This window comes from Monodelphis domestica, chromosome 4 (genome assembly GCF_027887165.1).
Source record: "Monodelphis domestica isolate mMonDom1 chromosome 4, mMonDom1.pri, whole genome shotgun sequence".
Classification (NCBI taxonomy): Eukaryota; Metazoa; Chordata; class Mammalia; order Didelphimorphia; family Didelphidae; genus Monodelphis; species Monodelphis domestica.
In genome coordinates, this window is record NC_077230.1 from 359,995,189 (window position 1) to 360,021,546 (window position 26,358).

A 26,358-nucleotide genomic window follows, 5' to 3' on the forward strand; every position below is an offset into this window, starting at 1 on the left:
GCATAGACAAGAGAATTGGGGGGTAGATGAAAACAGTTATCTTTAAGTATTCAAAGCTATCATTTAGAAGAGTAATTAGAATCATCTTGCTTGCCTTCAGAGATTAGGACTAGAAGCAATCAACGTTTCAGAGGCAGATTTCAATATGAGGAAAACCTTCCTAATAATTAGAACCATCTCTAAGTGAGATGCATTGCCTTTGAAGGTAGTCAGTTCCTGTTCATTGGAGGTCTTTTTTAATTTTTTAGTATTCTGAACAGCTTTTTAAAGAAATATCTTTATTGTCGCACAAAAATATTGGTCATTGTTGTAAGAGCACACACATACATAACCAAAACCCCAAAAATAAAGCCATAAAAACACTGATGTGAAAGATTACTTCAACAATCATTTTTTTTTTCTGGAGGGAGATAGTATTCCTGTCAAAAGTCTTTCAGGGTTGTCCCAGATTATTACATTGCTGAGAGTAGCCAAGTTTTCACAGATAATCATTGTACAATATTTCTGTTATTGTGTACAGTGTTCTCCCAGTTCTGCTTATTTCACTTTGCATCAGTTCTGGCAGATCTTTCCAACTTTTTCTGAAATTATCTTGCTTTTTTTCTTATAGCACAATAGTGTTCCATCATCAACATGTACCACAATTTGTTCAGCCATTCCCCAATTGATGGAGAGCCCCTCAATTTCCATTTCTTTGCCACTACAAAAATTGCTGCTATAAATTGTTTTGTACAAGTAAGTTCTTTCCTCTTTTTTTTATTATCTCTTTGAGATACAGACCCAGTAGTGCTATTAATGGATCAAAGGGAATGTACTGTTTTATAGCCCTTTGGGCATAGTTCCAAATTGCCCTCCAGAATGGTTGGATCAGTTCACAACTCCACTAAAAATTGCTCTAGTGTCCACTGGAAGTCTTAACGTAGGGGCGGAGTGATCATGTATTGGGAACAATGTAGAGGGCATTCTTGTTCAAGTATGGGTTGGACTGAATGACCTCTGAGGTCCCTTCTAATTCTAAGATTTCATCATATAGAAAAAAATACAAGATTTCTGTGAAATTTCTGTGAAATATAGACATGTTCTATGAAATCAGAATATCACTAGCAGGTCAATGCAAAGGGTTGAAGTTGAAAGACTGGAAGTTCCAACTCCATCATCTACTTTTTGTGGCCTTGTTCAAATTATTTCCTTTCTAAAAATATTTTACTTTTTCTAAGTTACATGTAAAAACAGTTTTTGACATTCTTGTAAAATTTTTTGAAAAAAAAAATGAGCTCTTAATTCTCTCCCTCTTTTTCCTCCCTCATCCCTGGGAAGGAAAATAATTTTATATAGTTTGCACATATGCAGTCATACAACACATTTCCATATTACTCATATTATGAAAGAAAACACAGATCCTCTACCAAAAATAATGAAAGTAAAAAATACTATGCTTTGTTCTGCATTCAGATTCCATCAGTTCTTTCTCTGTAGGTTGATCGCATTTTTCCATCATTATACTTTGGAATTGTCTTGGATCTTTGTTATCGCTAATAATAATGAAGTCATTCACAGTTGATTATTTTACAATATTTCTGTTTTGTGCACAGTGTTCTCCTGGTTCTATTCATTTTACTTTGAATCAGTTTATTTAAGTTTTTTTCAGGTTTCTCTGAAAGCATCCCGCTCATTATTTCTTATAACACAATTGTATGTCTTCACAGTCATATACCACAACTTGTACAGCCATTCCCTAAATGATCAGCATCTCTTCCATTTCTAATTCTTTGCCACTACATAAAAAGCTAATATAAATATTTTTGTGCACATAGGTTCTTTTCCTTTCTAAAAAAACAAAACCTCTTTGGGATATAGATCTAGTAGTTGTATTGCTGAATCAAAAAGCACGCCCTTTAGGCATAGTTCTAAATTGTTCTCCAGAATAGTGGAATCCCTTCACAACTCCCTCAACAGTGCATTAATGGTGTCCTAATTTTGTCATGTCCCCTCCAATGTTTTTTCTGTTTTCTCTTCTGTCCTATTAGCCAATCTCTAATAGCTGAGGTGGTAACTCAATAGTTATTTTCATTTGTATTTCTCAAATAATGATTATGATTTAGATCATTTTTATATGAATATAGATAGCTTTAACTTCTTCATTGGGAAACAGCCTGTCTATATCCTTTAACTATTTATCAACAGGGAAATGACTTGCATTCTTATAACTTTGACTCAGTTCTCTATATGTTTGAGAAATGAAACTTTTATCAGAGCAATTTGTTGTAAAATCTTCCCCTCTAGCCCCAGTTTTCTGTTTCCCTTCTAATCTTAGTTGTATCAGTTTTGTTTATGCAAGACCTTTTAAATTTAACATAATAAAAATTTTCCTTTTTATGTCCTATGTTGCTCTCTTTTGTTTGGTTTTATATTCTTGCCTTATCTATCCATAGATCTGACAGATAAACTCTTCCATACTCCCCTAATTTGCTTATGGTATCACCCCTTAATCATGTACTCATTTTGACCTTATCTTGGTACATGATGTGAGATATTGGTCTGTATCTACTTTTTCCAAACTATTTTATAATTTTTCTAGCAGTTTTTGTCAAAAACTGTTATCTCAGAAGTTTGGATCTTTGTGTTTGTCAAATATTAGATTACTATAGTCATTACCTATAATCATTACTATCACTTTATAATACAGTTTGAAATTTGATATAGCAGCTAGGTCACTTTCCTTTACATTTTAAATTAATTTCATTATCATTTTTGTAGCAATATTAAACACATTTTTTGGCCATTTGATTGGCATGGTACTGAATAAGTAAATTAATTTAGGTGTAAATTTCATTCTTTTTATAATGGCTCAACCTACCAATGAGCAATTAATATTTTTCCAGTTGTTCAGATTTGACTCTATTCATGTGAAAAGCATTTTGTAATTGTGTTCACCTAGTTCCCAAGTTTGTCTTGGCAGGTAGATGCCCAAGTATTTTATAGTCAACAGTTATTTTAAATTAAATTTCTCTCTTTTCTCTTGCTGCTGGACATTGTTGGTAATATATAAGAAATGCTGATGATTTATATGGGTTCATTTTGTGTCCTGCAACTCTGCTAAAAATCACTAGTTTTTTAGAGGATTATTCTCAAGGATTCTCCAAGTATACCATCATGTCATCTGTGGAGTGGTAGTTTTGTTTCCTCGATGCCTATCTTAATTCCTTTCATTTCTTTTTCTTCCTTTATTGCTAATAGATAGCATTTCTACTACAATATTGAATAACAGTGGTGATAATTGGCATCCTTGATTCACCCTGATCTTATTGGAAAGCTTTCTAGCTTATCCCCATTATAGATAATGCTTGTTGATGGTTTTAGATAAATATTACTTAGTACCTTGAGGGAATCTCTATTTATTTCTATACTTTCTAGTGGTTTTTAAAAATGGAATTAAATGCTATATTTTTTGAAAAGCCTTTTCTGGATCTATTTAGATAATCATATGGCTTTTATTGGTTTTGTTATTGATATGGTCAATTTTGCTGATAGTTTTTCTAATATTAAGCCAGTCTTGCATTCTTGGTACAAATTCTATTTGCTCATAGTGTATAATCTTTGTGATATAGTGCTATAATCTCTTTGCTAGTATTTATTTAAATTTTTCTCATCAATATTCATTGGGGAAAGTAGTCTATAGTTTTCTTTCTCTGTTTTTGCTTTTCCTGGTTTAGGTATCAGCACCATATTTGTGTTATAAAAGGAATTTGTAATCCTTCTTTGCCTATTTTTAGAATTAGTTTACATAGCATTTGAATTAATTATTCTTTAAATGTTTGGTAGAATTTCCTTGTGAATTCATCTGGTCCTGTTTTTTCTTAGGGAGCTCATTGATGGCTTGTTCAAGTTCTTTTTCTAAGAGGAGATCATTTAAATAGTCTATTTTCTCTTCTGTTAATCTGAACAATTTATATTTTTGTTAATATTTATCCATTTCACTTAGATTTTAAGTTTTACTGGAATATAATTTGGCAAAATTAGCTTCTAATAATTGCTTTAAATTTCTCTTCAGTGGTGGTGAATTTACCCTTTTCATTTTTTGATACCAATAATTTTATTTTCTTTCTTTTTCAAAAGTTAAAACAACCAAATTTATAATTTATTTTTTCATAAAAATCAGCTTTTTGCCCAATTAGTTCAATGGTTTTCTTGCTTTCAATTTTATTCATATCTCCTTTCATTTTCAGGACCTCTAATTTACTATATAATTGGAGATTTAAAATTTGTTCTTTTTTCTAATTGTTCTTTTTTTGTTTCATGCCCAATTCATTGATTTTCTCCTTCTCTATTTTATTTATGTAAGCACTTAGAGACATAAAATCTTCCATAAGTACTGCTTTGGCTGCATCCCATAAATTTTGGCATGTTGTCTCACTGTGGTTAATTAATTACTGATTTTTTCCTATAATTTTTATTTTACCTATTTATTCTGTAGGATTTGATAATTTAGTTTCCAATCAATTTTTAGTCTTTCTGCAGCCCTTTGTTAAAAATAATTTTTATTGCATTATGTTCTTAAAAGGATAGATATAACATTTTCACTTCTGTATTTAGTTGTAAAGTTTTTGTGCCCTAATACATGGTAAATTTGGGGGCAAATGTCAGGTATGTCTGAGAAAAGGTATTTTCCTTTCTATTCCTATTTAGTTCTCTCCAGAGGTTAGCATATGCAACTTTTCCTAAAATTCCATTCATCTCCTTAATTTCTTTCTTGTTTATTTTTTATTAGATTTATCTAGTTCTGATAGAGGAAATTTGAGGTCTACTACAAGAATAGTTTTATTATCTGTTTCTTCTTATAACTCATTTAACTTTTCCCTTAAGAGTTTGAATGCTATACTATTTTGATGATTATATATTTAATATTGATATTATTTCATTGTCTGTGATCCCTTTTATCAAGGTGTAGTTTCATTCCTTATCTCTTTTAATTAGATATGTTTTTGCTTTTGCTTTGTCTGAGACTATAGTTGCTACCTGATTTTTTTTTATTTCAGCTGATGGATAGTAGATTCTGCTCCTCTCCCTTGCCTTTACTCTGTATATGTCTCTTTGCTTCAGATACATTTATCGTAAACAATACATTGTAAGGTTTTGGTTTTAAATTCTGCTATCTGATTCTGTTTTATGGGTAAGTCCATCCAATTCACATTACTTCTTTGTATAGGGTAAAATATAGCTCTGTACTCAAATGATTGTGTATCTTATTTCCGCTTTGAGCTAATTCTGATGAAAGTAAAATTCAAGCATTGCCTGGCCCCCTCCCATTTTCCCTTCCACTGTAAAACTCTTCCTTTATGCCCTTCTTTCTGTGAGATAATTTTCCCACTTCCCCTTTCCTCTTCTCCCAGTGCATTATTCTTTCTCATCTCCTAATTTTTAAAAATATCTCATCATAGTCAATTCACATCTGTGCTCTCTATGTATACTTCTACTAACTGCCCTAGTAATGATAACATTTTTAGGAATTATAAATATCATCTTTCTGAGTAGGAATGTAAACAGTTTAACACTTTTGATATCTTATGATTTCTCTTTCCTGTTTACCTTTTTATGGTTCTCTTGGGACTTGTATTTGAAAATCATATTTTCTGTTTAGCTTTGGTCTTTTCATCAGGAATCCGTGAAAGTCCTCTATTTCATTAAATCTCCAATTATCCTTTCCCTGAAAGGATTATATTTATTATATTCAGTTTTGCTGGGTAGGTGATTCTTGGTTGTAACCTTAATTCCTTTGCTCTCTGGAACATATTGTTCCAAGCCCTCAAATCCTTTAATGTGGATGCTGCAAAATCCTGTATTACCCTTCTGTATCTCCACAATATTTTATTTTTTCTGGATGCTTGAAATGTTCTTTCATTGATCTAGAAGCTCTGGAATTTGACTATAATATTCTTCTGAATTTTCATTTGGTGATCTTTTTCAGTAGGTATTAGATGGATTCTTTCCATTTTTATTTTATCCTCTGGTCCTGGGATAGGACAATTTTCCTCAACAATTTCTTGAATATAACGTCTGGGATCATTTCATTTTAACATGGTTTTTGGTGGTCTGATAATTCATAAATCATTTCTCCTGAATCTGTTTTCCATTCAGTTCTTTTTCCAATAAAATATTTCTCATATTCTTTATTATTTTGATATTATTTGATTGTTTCTTTATGTTTCATGGAATCGTTAGCTTTCAGTTGCCCTATTCTAATTTTTAAGGCATTACTTTCTTAAACAACAATCTTTTGTAGCTCTATTTCTATTTGGTTAATTCTACTCTTTAAGGAGTTTTCTTTAGTGAGTTTTTGAACATCTTTTCCCATGTTTTTGTACATCCCTTACCACATTATTGGTTCCTTTTCATGATTTGCTTGCCTCACTCTCATTTCTTTTCCCACTTTCCCCTTATTGGATTTTCAAAATCCTTTTGACCTCTTCCAGGAACTCTTTTTGGTTCTCATACCAATTCCCATTTTTATTTGAGCTTTTGCATATAGCCATATTGGAATTATTGTTATCCTCTTCTAAGTTTGTGTCTTGATTTTCCCTTTTATATAGTAAATTTATATAGTTGTTTTATTTTGTTGTTGTTTGTTCACTTCCACAGCTTATTTTTTTGACTTTCAACTTCATGGTAAAGTGGGCTTTGCCCCCAGCCTAGATGGGGCACTATCCTAAGCTTCATTTTTTTGTGCACCTGTTTTCAGAGATAGTTCTGGAGGTCTGTAAGTTTTCCTTTTTTTCCAAGGTGATATGATCTAAGGATAGGGGTGGTCACTGCCCTCCTGGCTTGTACTCTTATCTGTGAGTGACCAGAAGCACTCATTTCTGCCCTGGAACTATGACCAGGTTGGGGACCAGGCCCCACTCCTGTTCTACTGTTGCTCTATGCTCTGGTAGGCTAGTTCTCCTCTTCATTCTAGTACTGTGACCCAGACCCCATATGGGCAATACAGCAAAATCTTGCATTCAGTGCCAGAAAAGAGTCCCCTATAATTTCCTTCTGTTCAGTTATCCACTCCCCTTACTATCTGTTGACTGAGAGCTCTAGAAGGTACTGTCAAAAATTCACTCCCAAAGCCTGTGTTGGCTTGCTGGGGTCTACCTTGCTACTGACTTTCTGAGGTGCTACCTCTGCTGGCACATTCACTCTCAGCCCTGTGAGACAGAATTTTCCTCTAGTCCTTTTAAATTGTCTTTCAATGAAAATTGTGCCACCTTTTCCTGTTGTTCTGCTACTCCAGAATTTATTTTTTGGCATTATTTTAAAATTGTTTGGAGAAGAACTTGGAAGACCTCAAGAAAGCCTCTGCCTTTATTCTGTCATTTTGGCTTCATCCTCCAGGTGGTTTTATTTCTATGAACCTCAGATTCTTTTTCTGTAAAGCAAGCAGAATGATGTAGAAGGTTTTTTAAGGCCCCTCTAAATCTCCATATTCTGAGCCCATTTCTAGCTTTTTAGATTCAGTATTTCTTTGTCCCTTTTTGTATTCCTGCTTATCTTCTTTCTCCTTTTCCATTTTTATCACCATCATCACCACCACATCATCATCCCCATCCCCTCTTCTACCACTACTACTGTCATAATTGTGATCAATATTATTATTATCAGTATCTGCATCACCTGACATTCTAATATATAAATGCATAGCCCTTCCCCTTATTGTGCAACTGCAGTATCAGTGGTACTATGAGGCTTGGCTAGGGAAATAGAAGAAGATTATTAACATTGTGTGTGCAGCAGACTTGAAATGCCTGAGCTGGATGGAAATATTTATTTTGATATCCTCTTCCAACACTAACTATTTTCTGCCTGCTTTTTTTCTCCTTTGGCTTCAGATAGATAGCAGTTTTCATCTTTCTTCTGTGCTATACTGTACATTGAACTGCTGTTTGGGAAATGAACAGCATACTATCTTAGTCATTATTCTGGAGGGGGATGCCAACTAGTCAATATCTTTTATTTTTACATTGTCCTTTATGTCATAGATCCGGGAATAATGCACAATGTCTGAGCAAATAGCTGACACTGAACAACTATCATTTCTGGAAATGGGTGAAGCCACTAAAGAGACAAAGAAGAGACCAAAGGAGGCCACACCACTAATCCTAATTCACTCCTGCTCTCAAGAGCAAGGGAGTTTGGTTTAGTTTCTCTGAATGATTCATTCTTTTTCTCTTTGACAGCCTTTGAATTTTTGCTAACTCAAAAAAGAAATCATGGAAAATGGAAAAGTTTCCAGAAGACTTGGAACAGGCTGTGTTGTAATTTTGAACAAGAAGTGGAAAGGTAGATTCTGGAAACAGTAAAGCAATAACCTTGATACTGAACTCTAGTAAAATTCTAGAATGAATTTTTAAGGAGATCGCTTTATAAGTATTTAGAAAAGAATGCAATGATAATGAAGCGCTGGCATCGGTTGACTGTTCACAGACCATAGCAAAATAATTTTATTATTTTCATATGGGGGAGGGGAGAAGGGAAGTAATAATAGATTAGGGAAATGACACAGGGTTGAACTTGATTTTAGCAAAGCATTGCTTATATCCTGATGAACAACAAAGGGATACAAGATGGGTATGATGGGAGTATTGCTACGTGGTTATTAAATAATTATACTTAGAAATAGTGGTTGAACATATGCATTTCAACCATGAGAGAGGTTGGGACTTAAGGATCTGGCCTTGGTCTTCAGATCATAGGAACATAAAAATGGAGTTAGAAGAGACCTATAAAGTAATTTGGTTCAACCTTTTTGTTTTAAAGTTCTTAGAGTCAGGGTTTGAACCTAGAGTTTTTCCAAAGTTCTCTTCAGTATTTTCCCATTCAGTGTTGCTGTTCAATTGTATTCCATTCAGTGTGTGTATATGTGCATGTGTTGTGTGTTTTATGTTCTATGTGTTTAACTCTTAGTTATAAGTGTAACACATGCTAACTTTTTTTTCAGACGTCATGGTGCTGAAATGGATAGTTCATATTTCAGAAAGCTGAATCAAGATACAAAATTATTTGGATAAATGAAACAATAGGTAGAAAACAACAAGATGGAATTGAATAGTGTGAATAGAATTGAATAAGTGAATAGATAAATGTAAATAAGCCCAATATATGCCAATAGGGTGGTAGAGCTGCTAAAACAAAAACAAAATGCTAACTGATCATATAATGAAAGACTAGAGTCCAGATTAGCTGGTTGAGAGGTGCAATGGGAAGCTGGTCAAACAACATCTAAAGTATTGTTTTTGGACTTGTGGCTAGTAAATATGGAAGATTGTACAGGTGTCAGCTGGTGAAGGTGGCACATCTAGACAAGAGTTTAGTAAGGATGGACTATAGTCCATGGAATACTAGGCATGAAAATTAGGCTACTATGTCCTGAATCCTCCTGGAAGTGACTCACTTTACTCTGACTTTTGACTCTGACCCATTGCCCACCCTGTCCTATATACCTAATATCCCATTGTGATAGCTTCTGTTTTTTAACCCATGCCTTCTATCTTAGAATACATACTAAATATTGATTCCAAGGCAGAAGAGTGGTAAGGGCTAGGCAATTGGTGTTAAGTGACTTGTCTAGGGTCACACAGCTAGGAAATGTCTGAGGCCAGATCTGAACCTATGACCTCTAGTCTCCAGCCCTAGTTCTCTCCTTACTGAGCCACTTAGCTGCTCCCATTGTAATAATTTCTTGCCTGGATTCCCTAGTTACCATTCTTGTTCTTCCATTTTGAATCTCTCAGACAGGATATATAGTTTTATTCTTCTCAGGTCCCTCCCCATTCTCTGACATCCCAACATGATGTGACCCTAAAGAAGGATCTCATCTCTACCTGACTGGCCAGTGTCCTGCAAACCTTTCCATAATGGCATGTTCATATCTCTTCTTCTATTGGTCTGCAACATCATGTATTCCTCTGGATGCTGCATATTGCAAAGGACATTGATGAGCTATAATTCCCCCTAATGAGAACAGTCAGGATAGTGAGGGTACTCAAAACCATGTTATATGAGTAAAGAACTAGGAATATTTGCCCAGGAGGGAAAAAAGATGGGGGTTGGAAGACACAATAGCTGTCTTCCAGCATTTGAAGGTTGTCATATGGAAGAAAGACTAGCATTTTTCAGTGTAGATGCAGAAGGGCAGAACTAGGACAAGTTGGTGTAAGTTATAGGAAGGCAGATTGCAAGTCTACAGAAGGATGAACTACTGCTTAACAATTAATTAGAGCTGTCCCAAAATAGGATGGCTTGCCTCAGGAGGTAGTAAGTTCCCCCAAGAGGTCTTCAAGTGGAGGCTCTTATAGGGATGCTTTAGAGAGTATTCCCTTTCAAGAAATGTTCTAAATTAGGTGACCTTTTGAGCCTTTGGGATTCTTTGGACTTCTTTTTCACAGCCTCAATAGCCTTACTTCTCAAAAAAGATTTATTCACATGGTGGTTCAAATCTGAGAAACTTTGGTCAATCAGTGTTTTGGGGAACCCAGAACAAGATTCCCTCCCAATGAAGTAAACACAATAAATATTTGTTGAACTGAGTTCATTTGAGTGACCCTGTTCAGGTTCAATCCTAAAACACACACACACACACACACACATACACACACAAATTTTTGATAGGCTCTTTCCCATGCCAAACCCTGAGAATCTCCTGGTAACAAAGGGCTGGCTCAGTAATGGGAAGTATCCACCAACTTCCCTGATCATGGATGCAGCCCTAGGTTGCCTGTCAAAAATATCTTTCCATAGCTTCCTTCCCAAGGGCATCAGATTCAGAGCTGGGAGGAACCTCGAAGTTCCTCCAGTCCTGCTCCAGCATTTTACAGATAAGGAAATAGACCCAGGAAGGTTAAGTAGCTTGCCCAAAGTTAAACAGATAATATTTGTCAGAGGTAGGATTTGAACTTGGGTCCTCTGATTCCATAGTCAGTGCTCTTTCCACATACCACAGGAGACCATTTTGTAAAATCTATAATCACTCTATGAACTTTGAACACTTGGGATGTTTGTGGCTGTTAATAGGAATCAAAAAGCAATGAACATATTGAAGATAATGGTTTACAAAGCCTCACAAAATCTAGGACTGAGTTTCTCAAATCCTTTCCATGTCTCCATGTGCTATCTTTGCCTTTTTTTTTTTTAACTCAACCTCCCTAGGATCCTGCTGCAAGTTACGATTCTGCCTCACCATTTCACAGAGTGGACAATGAGATTCTCCTAACAATATAGAATAGTGAGCTGATTACTATCACTGACATGAATAGAAAGGGGTGGTACAGGGGAAACTAAGTGGCTCAGCCAGTTAAGAGCCTGGTCCAGAAATTGGAGGTCCTGCATTCAAATCTGGCTTCAGGTACTTCTTAGCTATGTGACCCTGGGTAAGTCACTTAACCCCAACTTCCTAACCCTTATTACTCTTCTACCTTGGAACCAATACTTAGTATTGATTTTAAGACAGACCTACTAAGGGTTTAAAAACAAAAGAAATAGATGGTGCAAGGGCCTGAATCTACAACTCTGCCTCTAGGTTCCCTACTCTATTGGATCACTGCCAGTTCCCAGAACTGCTGTGAAAGTAGCTATCAAGAAGCCCTCCTTTTCTTTCAGTCCATAGTCACTCAAAACCTAGCATAAACCCACTGGGCACTGGCAATTTTAAGAAAAGCTCCATAATTTTGTTGGGGGACTGGATGGGCAATTAGATCAGTGAAGTGAGCACCTGGTGAGTCGCTCTTCCTGCCACCACCAACCATAACCCCTCTGCAGTTTTTGTCTGTGTCTACAGCGCCGATAGGTTGAATTAGCCAGGATCATAGAGGCAGCATGTGTCAGAGGAAGGCTTTGGATTCAGATCTTCCTGACTCCAAGATCGACTCACAATTCACTGCCTTTAGACTGCCTTTCTTTGGATCTTTTCCTCATGTGTAGAATCCACGGTAAAGCAAGCAGTTGGCCAGCAATGTCCCTTGTTGGTTAATCCATGCCATCATAGATATCTATGTATGTACGTGCATGCGTGTGTGTATAAGGTTGGCCCTCTGGTGGGTGCATGTATGTAGATGGACCCACGTATCAGAGTACGTAATGTAGGATTCAATACAGCACCCAACCCACTTACGTGCTAAGATCTGACGGTCAGTGTGAGGAGTACACGTCTTCCTGTGTAAGTACTCGTGTATATATGTCCCTCTTTGTCTCTTTGCATGTATGTAGGCATGGCGACCAAGATTAACCCCTAACATTCATACTGGGCTTCCTGTTTACAAGCCCTTTGTCTTATTTTATCCACACAGCAGTCCCTGATGGATGACTCAATGAAAAGAGAAAAGGCAAGAGGTTTGGGGCTTAGGATTTCCTGTGTCTCCCATCCAGTCCTCTCTTTCCCAGGTAGCTTCTGTCTTCCATGGGTCATTGTGCCTCCTCTTGGTGCCTTGCTAGCTCCAAAGTGAAAACTGTGATGGCTCAGCAAAAGGATTGGAGCTCTCCATGCTAACCCTTGTGTTTGTGGGGCAAAAAAGACTCAACCCTGGTATTTCAATCTACAGGCATCATCATTTCTATGCATGCGGACCTTCATGTGGGAGAAAGGAAGCCTGGTTGAGTTGAAAGAATGCTGTTCTTGGAGTCAGGAGGTGTGGGTTTGAGTGCTAGCTCTGCTCTGACACTTGGCTAAACTGACAGAACCATAGATTTTGAATGGAAAGAGACCTCCACGTTCATCTAGTTCAATTCCCTCATTTTACAGATGAGGAAACTGAGACCCAGTGAGATTTTTGTGACTGGCCCCATGATAATACAGGTAGTGAGTGGTAGTTATCTGACCTTGGTAAGTAATTTATCTTTTTGGAGCCTCAGTTTCCTCTCCAAACTTCAGTTGTAAAGGGGCATCTTGGTGTCAGTGGACTGAGCCAGGTCCAGAGAAAGGAGATCCTGGATTCCAACATGACCTCAGATACTTCCTAGCTATGTAACCCTGAGCAAATCACTTAACCCCCATTGCCTAGCTCTTATCACACTTCTGGCTAGGAATCAATACTTAGCAATTCTAAGTCATAAGGTAAGGATTTATTTTTTTTTAATCTCTTATAAGACCAACTACCTAGTTCAGTTGTTGTCACTGGGGAATCACTTTTTTATGCCTTTAGAAACATAGTACTATCATTATTCTCTTGTGGGATATTCACAGTAAAGTGAGCAGCACATGGATGTATAATGGTTCTATTATATGGATGAGGAAGTCAAACCTCAGAGGAAGGGAAGTGACTGGTCTAAGATCATATTACAAGTTAGAGGCAGAGGCAGGGCTAGAACCCAAGCTTCCTTGTTCCCAGTCCAGGTCAATCTCAGGTACACTTGGAGCCTCTCAGATAAGCTTATTTGGGTTGGGAATCCTTTTTATGCTCTACCCTCAAGAGAAAAATGGATTTTGGAAGGTTTGCTGGTTTGTGTGTGTTTGTTTCCAAACAACTTATTTCCAAGCCAGCATTCGGGAGTATCTCTGCAGCTGTCCCTGGACGAATGGCCCATAAACTCATCTTTCTCTGTCCCCACACAGAGCTTTGGAGCAGAGCTGCAGCAAGGATGAGATCTCCCTCCTGGTGGAGCAAGAGTACTTGAACCTCACAAAAGAAAACTTGAGCCTGGCCAGAGACAGCCCTGGGGAGCTGGACACCGCAGGTGACGCCCCTGAGCTGAGCAGGCCGGTTACTCCGCCTTTCCCTCCTCATGTTCTGGCCCAGGCCGGGAGCCTTCCCCCATCTCTTGCCTTTGGGGGGGACCAGTTGTTGGGTCAGAAGAAGGCTGTGGGGCAGGCCATCCAGCCCATGCTCAGTGGGCCAGGGGACAAGGAGCCACCTGGCCGCCCTGACTGTGACTCAGTTAAGTCAACAGTTACAGGGATCCTGCGCTCAGCCAAGGGCAAGGGCACCAAGGGTGGGGAGGAGGGCATTGCCAGCCTTGCAGCCTCCAATTCAGAGATCAGCAAGCTCCTGGCCCAGTTCCCCCTGAAGCACATTGAGTCATCCAAGGCCCCTGACAACAAAATGGTGCTGGAGGAGACCAGAGTGATCAAGGACTTCCTTCAGAACAGTATGTTCAGTGGCCCTGGCCCCAAAGAGCCTTCAGGGTCTGCACCCCTGCTTCCTCTGCCACCACCACCACTGCCAGCACTGCCAGAGAAGGCCCCTGAGCTCCCGGGGCAGAAGAGACAGCTCCCAGTGTTTGCCAAGATCTGCTCCAAACCAGAGGCTGACCCCTCAGTAGAGGGGCTCCTTGCTATGGGTGAGAGATGCTGGGGGTAGAGAGAGAGGTGGTTGGGTGGGGAAGAGTTTGGGAGGGCTACCCATTACCTGTGGGAAGATGGCAGACTGAGGTGGTAAGTGACTGACCTTTTGACTCTGTCAGACCTCAATATCAAAGAAAGTCAACCAATCAACAAGTACTTACTTATGAGTTAGGAATTATGCTAAGTGCAAAAAAATAGAGCAGAGTGGGAGAGTCAAAAAGAGTACTAGATTTGAAATCAGAATCCTGGGTTTAAATCCTAGCTCTGATATCTACCTATGTGATCTTGGGCAATAATTATACTCATAATTTATAGCCAGTTTAAGGACTACAAAGCATTTCATATCTATTATCTCATTTGATTTTTACCCCAATCTGTGAGGTAGGTACTACAATTATTTCCATTTTACAGATAAAGAAAGTGGGGTGAGACACAATGGGTAACTTGTCCAGCATCATAATGGCTTTTTTCTATGGCAAGATTAAAACTCAGGTGTTCCTGACTTCAATTCCAATATTCCCCCCACTATACCACCTTGCCTCTAGGGCAAGTCACCTAACCTGGACCTCAGTTCTGCTTCTGGAGTTGGGCCATTTTTAGTTTTAATCTTGATGCTATGATCTTATTAAGCCACCCCAGAAGGACCTGGGAAGAACTTTAGTGTAAGTCAAGAACTAAGCCAACTTTTCGGATAGTAGGTTCTTCCAAGATTTGAGCTGTGCCTTTCCAGTTTTGAGATCTTCTCCATCAGAGTTGGACTGGGCATAGAAGAGATGATTTCTCTAGGCTCCATCCAGCCCACTGAGACACAGATATTCTCAAGGTTGCTCAAGGGACCTGTGAGAATAGGAATGTTCACATAAAACGCAGGTCCAACAAAGTCAATCCCCTGCTCAAAAGCTCCTATGGATCCCTATTGCCTCTTAGAAAAAATACAAACTCTTCTGTCTGTCACTTAAAGCCCTTCATATTTTGACTTGAGATTATCCTTCCAGTAGTAGCACAGTACTCACTCATGTGCCCCATGCTCCAATCAAACCAGCCTACTTGGCAGGCAAACATTCCCTGTGCCTGGCATTCTACTTCCTACCTTCACATGTTTTCTCAGATCATCCTCCATGCCTGGGATGAATTCTCTCCTCACCTTTTCTTCTTGGAGCCCCTACTCAATAGAAGAAGCCTCCATTATACAATGCCTTTTATGATTCCCCAAATAGTTAGTGCCTCCTCCCCAAATGGCTTTGTATTTTTTAAAATGATTTACCTGGGTACCTTTCCCAAACAGAAGGCAAGCCCCTTGAGGGTAAGGACTATCTCTTTGTATTTCCAGGATTTCGCAGAACACCTGCTCTATGGAAAATGTTTAATGAATGTTTGCTAACTTGTTGAAGATTTCCCAAATTCATTCCAATCCACCTGCTTGTAGCAGCCCTTTGCAAACTTTGTTTCTGAGCATTTTCCCCTTCATTTTTTCTCCCATTGCTATGAACTAGGGTAAAGCAGAAAAGTTTAAGTGAATTGCTCAAGCCATCTAATAGAAAAGCCTAAAATCTACCAATATTCTACCATGATGAGGGCATTTTGAAAGAGAATTGTCTGCTTTATGAGAAAAGAGACAGATCCTATTGTTTGCAAAAATTGTCCCTGAACTAGAGTGGTAGATTGACTGTTGAGGGGCTCCTTACAAAAGGTGGGAGGCCCTGGGAGGGGGAAGGGGGAGGGGGGACAGACACTAGAAGAAGATATCTCTGAGATGAAAGTAGGGAGGAAAATGCATTGCTTACTCCTAGGCAGAAGAAACCTTAGACTTCCCTCTGACTAGCCTATTAATACCTTTTTTGTAAAGCAAGTGATTCTCCAAAGATCTCCTGGCCTCTACAGATTCATGTGTTCAGTGCCTGGCACTGGGCTGAGATGAGAGAGAGAGAGAGAGAGAGAGAGAGAGAGAGAGAGAGAGAGAGAGAGAGAGAGAGAGAGAGAGAGATTTGGTCCCTGGTTCTCCCTCTGTGAGCTAAGTGGCTCAGTGGCTCAGTGGAGAAAGCACTGGGCTGAAGACCTGAGTTCAAATCCAACCTTAGATACTTACCAATCTTGTGATTCTGGGTGGATCACTACACCTCTGTTTACTTGGTACTGGAGAAGGAAATGGCAAACCACTCTAGTATCTTTGCCAAGAAAACTCATAGACAGCATTGGTGTGCTATTGTCCAGGGGCCATAAAGAGTTCGATACAACTAAATAACATTATTGACATCCTTTCTGTGGCCCCATAAGCAACATGGAGCCAACTCTTAATTAGCCATCTTGTATCTTCCTTCCTAGTCTAGCTCCCTCTAGTGCACATACATGTGCACATACTTAAATAAGGCATATTTGTCTTCATATTGGCCTATGCCAACTACCCCTATAGAAAAAAAATCTTTTGCCTAGGATATAGAAATGGAAAGAATTTTAGAGACCCTTTACTCCAACCTCTTTTCGGTGAGAAAACTGAAGTTCAAACTTGGTAAGGGACTTGAGTAAGCTCAAGCATCAAGTTAAGGCATCAGAGCCACAAGGTCTCTTGCCATCAAGTGCATCCCACCATACTTCCCCTTGAATATTCATTTCTTCGAGATTATAGGATTTGGAGACAGACCCAGAAGTATTAGATAGGTGAACTGGAAGGGACCCAAGAGACGATCTAGTCAATTTTTTGGTTTTTCAGATGAAGAACTCAGGCATAGGAAGAAAGGACTTGACCAAGATTCCATAGCAAATCAGTGGTAGACTTGAGACTAGGGTCCGAGTATCCTGACCCCCAGCCAGGGATTCCTTCCACTCTGCAAGACTGCTTCTTATACATTGCATTTCAAAGTAAAAAAAAATCCTCTGGTATATTCTGAGTGGCATAGGGGAAGGATCCCCAGATTGGAATTAGGACAGACTTGGGCTCAAACTGTACTCTGACATTTGTTAATTGTGTGACTGTGGGTAAGTGACTTAGCCTCTTGGTTTGTGCATTAATAATAACAATATCTGTCCTATCTAACTCAAAAGGATTCTGTAGTAGATAAGAGAGAATATGTGAAGTGCTTTGCAAAACTTAAAAGGCTGGGTAAACATGTTAGTATTATTCTTCACTTTCCTTTGTCATGTCTGAGGAGGATGAATGTTTCTATACTATACCTCAGTGGGCATGAATCTATTCTTACCTGAAGGCAAAAGGAGAAATTTCCCAAGGATGGTGGACAGGGTAAGCTAGAGTTTGGTAACCAGGATGGGGCAGTGTTAGAAATCTGGGTCCTGTTCAGAATATATATTTCTCGCTGTCCCAGTGCCCAGAAAAGGCTTTAGTAAATAATGGGCTCTTCATTCAGTCAGTCATTTACTCACTTATTCATTCATCATGCACTAAGGGTGTACTATGTGCAATGAGAGAGATTGGGGAGATGCAAAGATAAACAAGACTCAGCCCTTGCCCTCAAGGAGCTTGACAATTCAATAAGGGGAGAGAAAAGGTAAATCATCTATACAGAAGACTATAATAGAAATTGTAAAAGGTGATATTCCAATTCTTTGGTAACTCATTGGATCTTTAATCCCTTGGATATGAGATTTCCTTCCAAGGACACAGATTCATGCCTGTTCATCCCATGTCTCTCTCAACCATGCCCTCTCATAAATTCTCCATAAGAGGGGCATAATGTACTTTTTGTTATTTTTGTAAAAAACAAACTTGTTTTCTGTCTTAGCAACAATTCCAAGACAGAAGACCAAGGGTTAGGCAAATGAGGTTGTGACCTGCCCAGAGTCACACAATTAGGGAAATGTCTGAGGTCAGATTTGAATACAGGTTCTCCTGAACTCAAGACCTGGTACTCTTATCTATTGTACACCTGGTTGCCCTAGTATAATGTGCTTTTACTTAAAGTTTGTTGAATGAATAAATGAGTGAATCCATATTGGCCAGCCTGGCCAGGATTCTCCTGGGATTCAGCTGCTCAGTGTGGGAATGGAAGACTAAGAGAGGTGCTTGGAATCCTGGTGGGGGCTGCAATGGTAGAGGCATTTTCTTAGTTGCCTCTGTCCCAGCCTGTCTGCCCTCCTTGTCCTCCCTCAGTATGTGGAAGGAGAGATGCTGCTATTATTAGTGGGCATTGTTACTGTAGCTCACTGGCTCCAGGCAAAACTCAGCAAATGCAGAATCATTTGGAAGAGACTCTGGGGACATTTAGCTAAAAATGTCTTCCCCTGCCCCCTCAAACTGGCACCAATCAGAACAGTTTTGTCCTGAGTTGGGGCAGCATTGAGACATCTCATCCTTACACTAATCCAGTTCCTCCTCCCCTTCCTCACTGTCCAGTGCCTCCTTGGAACCATGGGCTTCCATCAGTCCCAAGAGTTGCATGACCAGGGGCAATTCAGTTAATTTCTCAGAGGGAAGAGGATGGGGCAGGTCCACAGAGGGGCAATTTACTCTCCAGGAATATAACGGACAAATCAATCCCACAATCAGTCACTGGTGCAGTCGATTAGTGCATTAGAAGATGGACAGATCAATATCAGCTGAGTTAGTTAGGGAAAGCTGTAAAGAGAAGAAGAGTATTAAGCTGAGGCCAAAGGAGTCAGTAGCTCAGAGAAGGAGAAGAGAGTCTTGTAGGACCCTAGGATGGAGGAGGTAAGGAAAGAGAATGGAGCAGGACTAATAATTAAGGCATGGCAAATAGGGCTTTGTCTCAAGCTCCCAAATATATAAAACACTAATAGCATTGGGAAATAGCCTACAGTGGATCCCCCTCCCCCCATGCCTTTGGTGCCTTCCCTCTGGGAGCTTCTCCACAGGCAGCCTCAGTGTCCTGAGGTCTTTTGTCTCCTACTTGCTCCCTTCAGCCAAGAAATGAATGAACGAATGAATGAAAATGCATTTATTAAATGCTTATGATAGGCAAAGCATCGGACTACACACTGAGGACACAAGTAGAAATTGCTTTGCTTTGATAGAGATCCTTGCTTTGTATGAGCTCATATTTTAATAGGGGAGACAATATATAGAGGAAAGTTTAACTGCAGAGCAGATGGCAAGGCTAGAGAGTTCAGAGGTCAGTAAAGAATCAGTGTGTCCCTGTGCTCATGTCTATGTAAGTGTTGGGGGTTCTAGAGCCTGGTGAGCAGCCATCCACCCATGGGGTCGGGAGGAAGCTCTCCCAAGCTCCAGGGGATGCTGACTCATCTTCCCTCTCACTGCAGAGAGGACTCCAAGCTCCAAGGAACTGGTCAAGGCCCCCCGAGATGCCCTGGTTCCCAGCCAGTGGCCCCAGAGCCGGAAGGACATGTGCAGTGAGGAGGGCACTGGCAGCAGCAAAGCCAGCAGCATGTTTGTGTCCCTGCCCTCCAAAAAGCCACCATGGCCCACGGAAAAGAACCTGCTTTATGAGTTCCTCGGGGCAGCAAAGAATCCCGATGGACAGCTGAGATTACGGAGCAAAACAGAAGTCGAAGGGCTGGAGCTGAAGTGTAAGCCTGGGGTAGGGGAGGTGGTGGAGAGGACTAAGGAAGGGCTCCATTGAACATCCTTGTGGGAAAGAACTTAGGGAGCTGCTAGCACCTAGAGGTATGAGTCTGGAGACGCAATGACTGTCCCAATCCAGACTTACTTAATGGAATAGCTCTTTGACCCTGGGTCAGTCACCTTACCCATATCAATCCCATTTTTTCACATCTGTAAAATGTAGGCAGCTGGATACAGTGAAAAGAGCATTGTGATGGATGTCAGAAAATCAACATGATCCTTTTATATAATTATTTTCATTAGGTGTTTGCAGATGTTTTTCTTTTCAAAGAAACCATTTTGGGGTTCTAATCTAAGTTCAGACTAGTATGATGCTGTGATGCTTTACACAAAAAAGAAATTAAAAATGGTTATAGAGGTTTCCCCTCTGCTTTGGAGTAACCAATACCAGCATTCAAGGCCCTCTAAAATCGAATTGCAGCCATCTTTTCCAGCCTTGTCTTCTCCCACTCCCCCTTCATATACCCCAGGTTCTCACCTAACAGAATTATTCTCCAGTCTTTGTTCTCATTTTATCCTTTCCTATTTCTATGCCATTGTTTGCACTGTCCCACCATGCCTAGAATACATAAGCTCCTTTCTCAAATGCATTGGCTGTTAAAAATCTCCATCTCTGAGAGCAGCTCAGAGCACCTTCCCAGAAGACTTCCTTGATTTTTCCACTTAAAACCCACAGCATAACAAAATACAACTTTATTATTGTATTGTACTCCTCTTTCCCATAACACATTGTCAGGACCTCTCCTTTGCACCCATCTGGCTCTTCGGATGCCTGCTCTTGCATGCAAATATCTTTTCTCCTATTAGATTGTAAACTAATTGAGGAGAGGACCTTTTTCTTTCATCTCCAATGCCAACCATGTAGCCTTGAACATACTAGGCTCTTGCTAAATTTTATTTGTTGGACTGCATTTATTTGTTGAATCTGCAATTGAGCATTTCCTGCCCTTAGCACAGTTAGTCAGGATCTGACTCCATTATTATTATTTTTTAAAATCTTCTCTGACAATCAGCCACTCCTTTCAGCAAACCAGCCATTGTTCTCAACAAATAAGCTAGTAGACCCTCCAATTAGTCCAATTAGTACTGAGGTTCAGACAAATAGTGCCATAAAAATCTCACTGAATCAGGTTAATTCAGGGCAAGTTTAGACTACATTCTATAATATTTTAGAAGAAACTGCTGTTATACTTTTAAGCACAAACAACACTGTTTTCTGACCCCCTTCCAGCTCAGACATTCTATGATTAGAGGAACTGCCAAGAAGAATAAATCCCACACTTTCCAGAAGGACTCTAAAACTATTCATAGGATCACAGAATCAACTTTTAGAAAAGGGAGAAACCTTAGAGATCATCTAGTCCAACTGCTTTGTTTAACAGATGAGGAAACTGAGGCCCATAAAAGCTAAGCAACTTTGCAGAATCAAAGAATCTCAGTGTTAGAAGGGACCTCTCTCCTACAACATACCCAGAAAATGGTCATCCATCCTTTGAAAGTCTCTAGTAAGTCAAACCCTACCAAGGCAACCCATTCCATTTGTGGTTAGCTCTCATTTTTGGGAAGTTTTGACTTACACAGAAGCCTAAATGTGCCTCTCTCCACCTTTTAACAGTGCTCCTACCCCTGTTTTCTGAGTCCAAGTAGAATAAATTTAATCTCTCAACCACATGACAATCCTTCAGATACTTGCAGACAATGGCCCCTCGAAGTCTTCTCTTCTTCAGCTTAATTATCTCTAGTTCCTTAATTTCATCCCAGTAAAACATAGTCTTGAGGGAAGAAAGGAAATAAGCATTTATTAAGGGTCTAGTATGGGCCAGGCATTGTGCCACTTTACAAATATTACCGCATTTGAGCATTATAACAACTGTAGGAGGGAGGGACCATTATCCCTGTTTTATAGTTGAGGAAAGTGAGGCAAACACAATTTAGTGACTTGCCCAGAGTCCTACAGTATCTGTGGCTGGATTTACAGACTCAATGCTCAGCAAAGTGCCTGACACATAGTAGGCATTTAGTGAAAGTTTATTGATTACTATCTACTGCATCATTCTTTTCACAACCATTGATTTCCTCCACTGGATGCTCTTCAGTTTGGCAATGTCCTTCATCAAATGTGGCAACCAGAACTAAATCCCATACCTACTCCAGATGTGATTCGATCAGGGAAAAGTCATTATACACCCTTGCCCTGGACATTATCTCCCTCTCTTAAGGTAGCTTGAGATGACATGAGATTTTTGATTGCTGTAACACCCATTGATGATTCATGTTGGGCTCATGGTCTACTTTCCCATGGTTAACAGTAGATAAAGATAAAAAGTAGAACAAGGTTTCCAACTCAGATCTTAAAGTTAGTCCTTCAGCCTACCTAGCTCAATGATCTTTTTTTTTCCCAAAGAACATTAATAGAAGTCCTGGGTGGGGTCTGCTTTAATGAATAGATAAAAATGGCAAATATCTTGACCTTAATAAAAAATATTAAAAACAAGTGCTTCTTGATTATTTAAAGGAGTTCAAACATTGCCCTACCACACTTATTTATGTGATGAACTTGTTTAGCTATTCTGAGTTTTTGTTTCTGAGGGAGGGAAGAGGTGGTGTGTTTTTGTCTTGTTTTGTCCACAGATAGGAAGCAAAATCCTATCTCATCTTGGTCATAAGAATCATGTACTGATGAGGTTTGGCTATTCCCCCAGGCTTCAGGGAAGCAGTCCTCTGAAGCCTGTGACTTCTGTGCTTAGTGTTGGGCTGAAGGGCTGCTGGGTTCCTGGCCTCTTGTTGAGTGAAGCCCTTGACCTCTGTCCTACAGTCAATGCACCAATGACAATTGCAGACAAGAACAACCTCAAGTACACTGGAAACGTGTTCACGCCACGCTTCGCCACAGCCTTGACCTCAACAGCACTGAATCAGCCGCTCTGGCTCAACCTGAATTATCCTCCACCTCCTGTCTTTACAAACCACTCAACCTTCCCACAATACCAGGTAATTGTGTCTTGCACCCTGGGCCCTGGGCCATAGAATTCCCCGCAGACTGGACCATAGATAGGCGAGTTGTTCATAGATGGCCCTGCCTCAGGAAGGTCCTTTGGGGAAAGGGTGTTAGTTCCCCTGGGTCTCTAACTCTACACTCCTGAATCTAGGCCTAGGACTACATGGCACACAGTGACCCAAGGGAGGCCTAGAGCTGAACAATTCAGGTCCCTGAAGTAGGTCTCTGGGCTACTGAGAAATGCTCTGGTTGGCCCTTCTACCTGGATGTAATAAAGTACTTTGTTGTCTGGTTTCCAGTTCACATTGTGATGTCTAGACATGGCAGGGCTCCCTTGAGTAGGGCTAGTGCCTCCAAACAGGCTCTTTTCTAGTTTCAGGGCAGAGTACCAGGAGGCCTGGCTGAAACATCCATTGAAAGCACATTCCAGCATCCTCCTGGTTTTCCAGGTCATGCCAACTACTTGAGGAATGACACACATACTTGGTTGGTAACAAGGTTGTTATTGTTGGGAGTATCAGAGAAGGGTCCCCAGAATTATTGACCTATAAACCTGATTTTAAGCCTCTGGCAGGAATTGGACAGGAAATTCAGGGGGTACAAAGAGAATGGCCATCAACCAAAAGTGTGGAGGGGTATGGCAGACTGTAAAAAAAGAAATGAAATTCTCCTGATAAATGTGCTACTTGGGAACCAAAAGAAACCACTCAATGCAAACATAGCAAAGTCCCTTGCTCTGCCAATGTACTCCATTCTGTGGAAGTATGGAATTGAGTTTGTGTAAATCTCAATATGACTCAAAATTCACTCAAGGAACCTGCTATAGGGAATTTTGTGGTGGAGAGTGAACAGCCCTTTTGTAACGTGAATGCATACTTCTATTTTGTCTAGTTTATAATTTCTAAATTGGGGATATCAGGCTTTCTGAAAACGAGGTTCACATATCTTCAGAAATATCAGTTCTCTGTCCTGGGCTTGTGTCATGTGGTTTTCCTACTAATGAAGCCACCATTTGCACCTATGGCTGAAGATATGGTCAGTTGGGCTCACCATGCTCTGAACATTCCTTCAACTCATCCCAAGAGTGCCACCCATGGACTCTTTTTTGTGCAAGTTCTAAGGAGCTAGCAGTCCCAGGGATGGCCTCTTTGCTTTTCTCAATGTCCAATGTGGATGCTGCCATTTTGATTCAATTTAATTCAATAAGCATTTATTAAGCAGATGCTGTTCATAGAGCAGGTAGCTGGGGGAAATATAAACTTAAGGTCAGGCATAGTTCCTGCCTTCCTAGATCTTACAGTCTGATAGGGGGATGTGACACATGCACAAATAAGAATAAAACACCATTTGCCAAATGAATAAGATCATTAAAAAATGAAGCAAGTGCTCATTAAGATCTCAGGGGGGGAAATGTTCTTAGTGACTGAAAGGATACTAGAAGAGTCCCTGGAAGAGATGATAGTTGGTAGTTTGAGGGGAGGAAAGTTTTCCTTTCCATCCACAGGGCATGGTATGAGCACAGGCGCAGAGAAGAGAAAGGATAGGCTTATATGGCAGACAGGAAGCTAAATCCGGGACAGAAGGGTGGGGAATAGCATGAAATAAGATTAGGAAGGGAGAAAAGTGTCAGCTTGGGGAAAGCCTTGAGATCTAACTAAAGAATGTAGTATTTTACTTGGAAGGCAGTAAAGAGTCACCAAAGACTTTTGAGTAAGGGTTTGAAGTAATCAAAACTATTCAATTCAATTTGAAAGGCACTTATTGGGGCAATGAGGTGTTTTAGTGGATAGAGCACCAGCCCTGGAGATGAGAGGTCCTAGGTTCAAATCTGACATCAACACTTCCTAGCTATGTGACTCTACAAAAAGCAACTCACTTAACCCCAATTGCCTAATCTTTACTGCTCTTCTGCTTTGGGAGTGATACTCAGTATTGATTCTAAGATAGAAGGTAAGGCTTAAAAAAAAGTAAGATATTCATTAAGCAGTTACTATGTACAAGGCTCTGTGCCATGTGTGAGAAATGTAAAGATGAAAAAATAAAATGGTTCCTGCCCTCATTGACCTTAAAAATAATTGGAGGCAGGAATAGGAAGGAATATATTAAATATATGCAAAGAAGTAAGAAAAAGTTGATAAGAGTAAAGAAAGGAATATGGGCGAGGACCAACAAAAGTTTTGAGATATTCAGGAGGAAGGTTGGCAGAATGGACAATAGATAATCACAGTCTTCTCAATAAAGCAGGAGGTAAAATCATCTCCTGAAAAAATAGTAGATGGTGGGATGGGAGGCGTGAAGAGAAAGATTGAGACCAGACCCTTTCGGGAATGTGAAAGGAAGTCATTTAGAAATGTAAGACAATTTTAATTTGAAAGAAGGAAAACACTTGGATTTACTCAAAAGTAAGATGGCCTGCTCTGAAGGGTTCAAGAAAAGATTGAATGACCATTTGTTGGGGGATACTGTTGAGGAAATTTCTGTTTCAGGGATGGGTTAGACCAAATGACCTCTAAGGACTCTTCCAACTCAGAGATTTTTGAATCAGAGGGAAAATAATATTACCATGTGGAAGTGAAAAATCATTTGAAATTCAACAGCATGAATTCATAATGGGTACGGTCAGCAGTTTTATGACTTCCTTCTGCAGTAGTTGGCAGGCTGGGACTAGGAGTAGAGAAAGTTGATTGTTGGGGTGACCTGGGGTTAAGGTAATGAGAACCATGATTTCAAAGGTTTGAACATTGGACACTGTGCCAACTGATAGAAATGGCAAAGTCAGAAAGAAGAACAGATTTGGGGGGAGAGATAATATGTTCATCTGAGACCAAAATCACAAGTTTGGTTTGTGACATGCTGAGTTTGAAAGACAATTGAAACACAGATGTGGCGATGTCTTGTAGGGAGTTGGAAATATGGGTTTAGAGCTCAGAAGAGAAGTTGAATCTAGAGCTATAGTCCTCTACCTAGAGGCAATAGGAGAAGACAAGGGAATGAATGATATTGTGCAAGGTGAGAGTAAAGAGAGAGAAGATGAGCAAGGGCATAACCCGAGGAACATCCATTTTTACCTGTTGGGAAGAAGGTGAAAAGGGAGCAGATGAGACAAAGAATCAATCAACAAACATTTCTTAAGAGTCTGCTTTTTGCCAGGTTTTGGGCTGAGTACTGGGGATACAGAGACAAAAATAAAACTGTTCCTGATATCAAAATGCTTAGAAGCAAGAGGAAAAGAGATAACTTGATGGTGGCATTGTTCTGGTCATTTGTCAAAACTAAATTCAGAGATAAATAGGAGTGGGAGCTACCAAACAAGAAGCACAGGATGGGAAAGAATAGTCAGAGGAGGGATACGACTGAAATGAGCCGTAATAGCTTGCTTTTTACTCCTCCTTATAAAGGTGGTAGTCTAGAAGTAGCAACAATAGAATCACTACGACACTAGTGATTTGGTGTGACCCTTTGTTTCTGTCCAAGTCAAGTTCTATTCGAATAGTTCAT

At 39.7% G+C, this 26,358-nt stretch overlaps 1 protein-coding gene across 11 annotated transcripts in view; it reads left to right on the plus strand.

The window, feature by feature from the left end:
• The window catches only part of C4H1orf94 (chromosome 4 C1orf94 homolog), a 124,689-nt gene that overhangs the window by 21,442 nt on the left and 76,889 nt on the right, over positions 1–26,358 (plus strand). For 7 of the 11 annotated variants that reach the window (XM_007492758.3, XM_007492750.3, XM_007492757.3 and 4 more), the window contains 3 exons: positions 13,583–14,307; positions 19,541–19,807; positions 22,678–22,853. In XM_007492758.3, the coding sequence (XP_007492820.1) occupies positions 13,583–14,307; positions 19,541–19,807; positions 22,678–22,853 (1,168 nt within the window). Of the gene's footprint in view, positions 1–13,582; positions 14,308–19,540; positions 19,808–22,677; positions 22,854–23,233; positions 23,347–26,358 lie in introns of all 11 variants that reach the window. The other 4 variants (XM_007492752.3, XM_007492754.3, XM_007492756.3 and 1 more) reach the window with 1 other exon arrangement.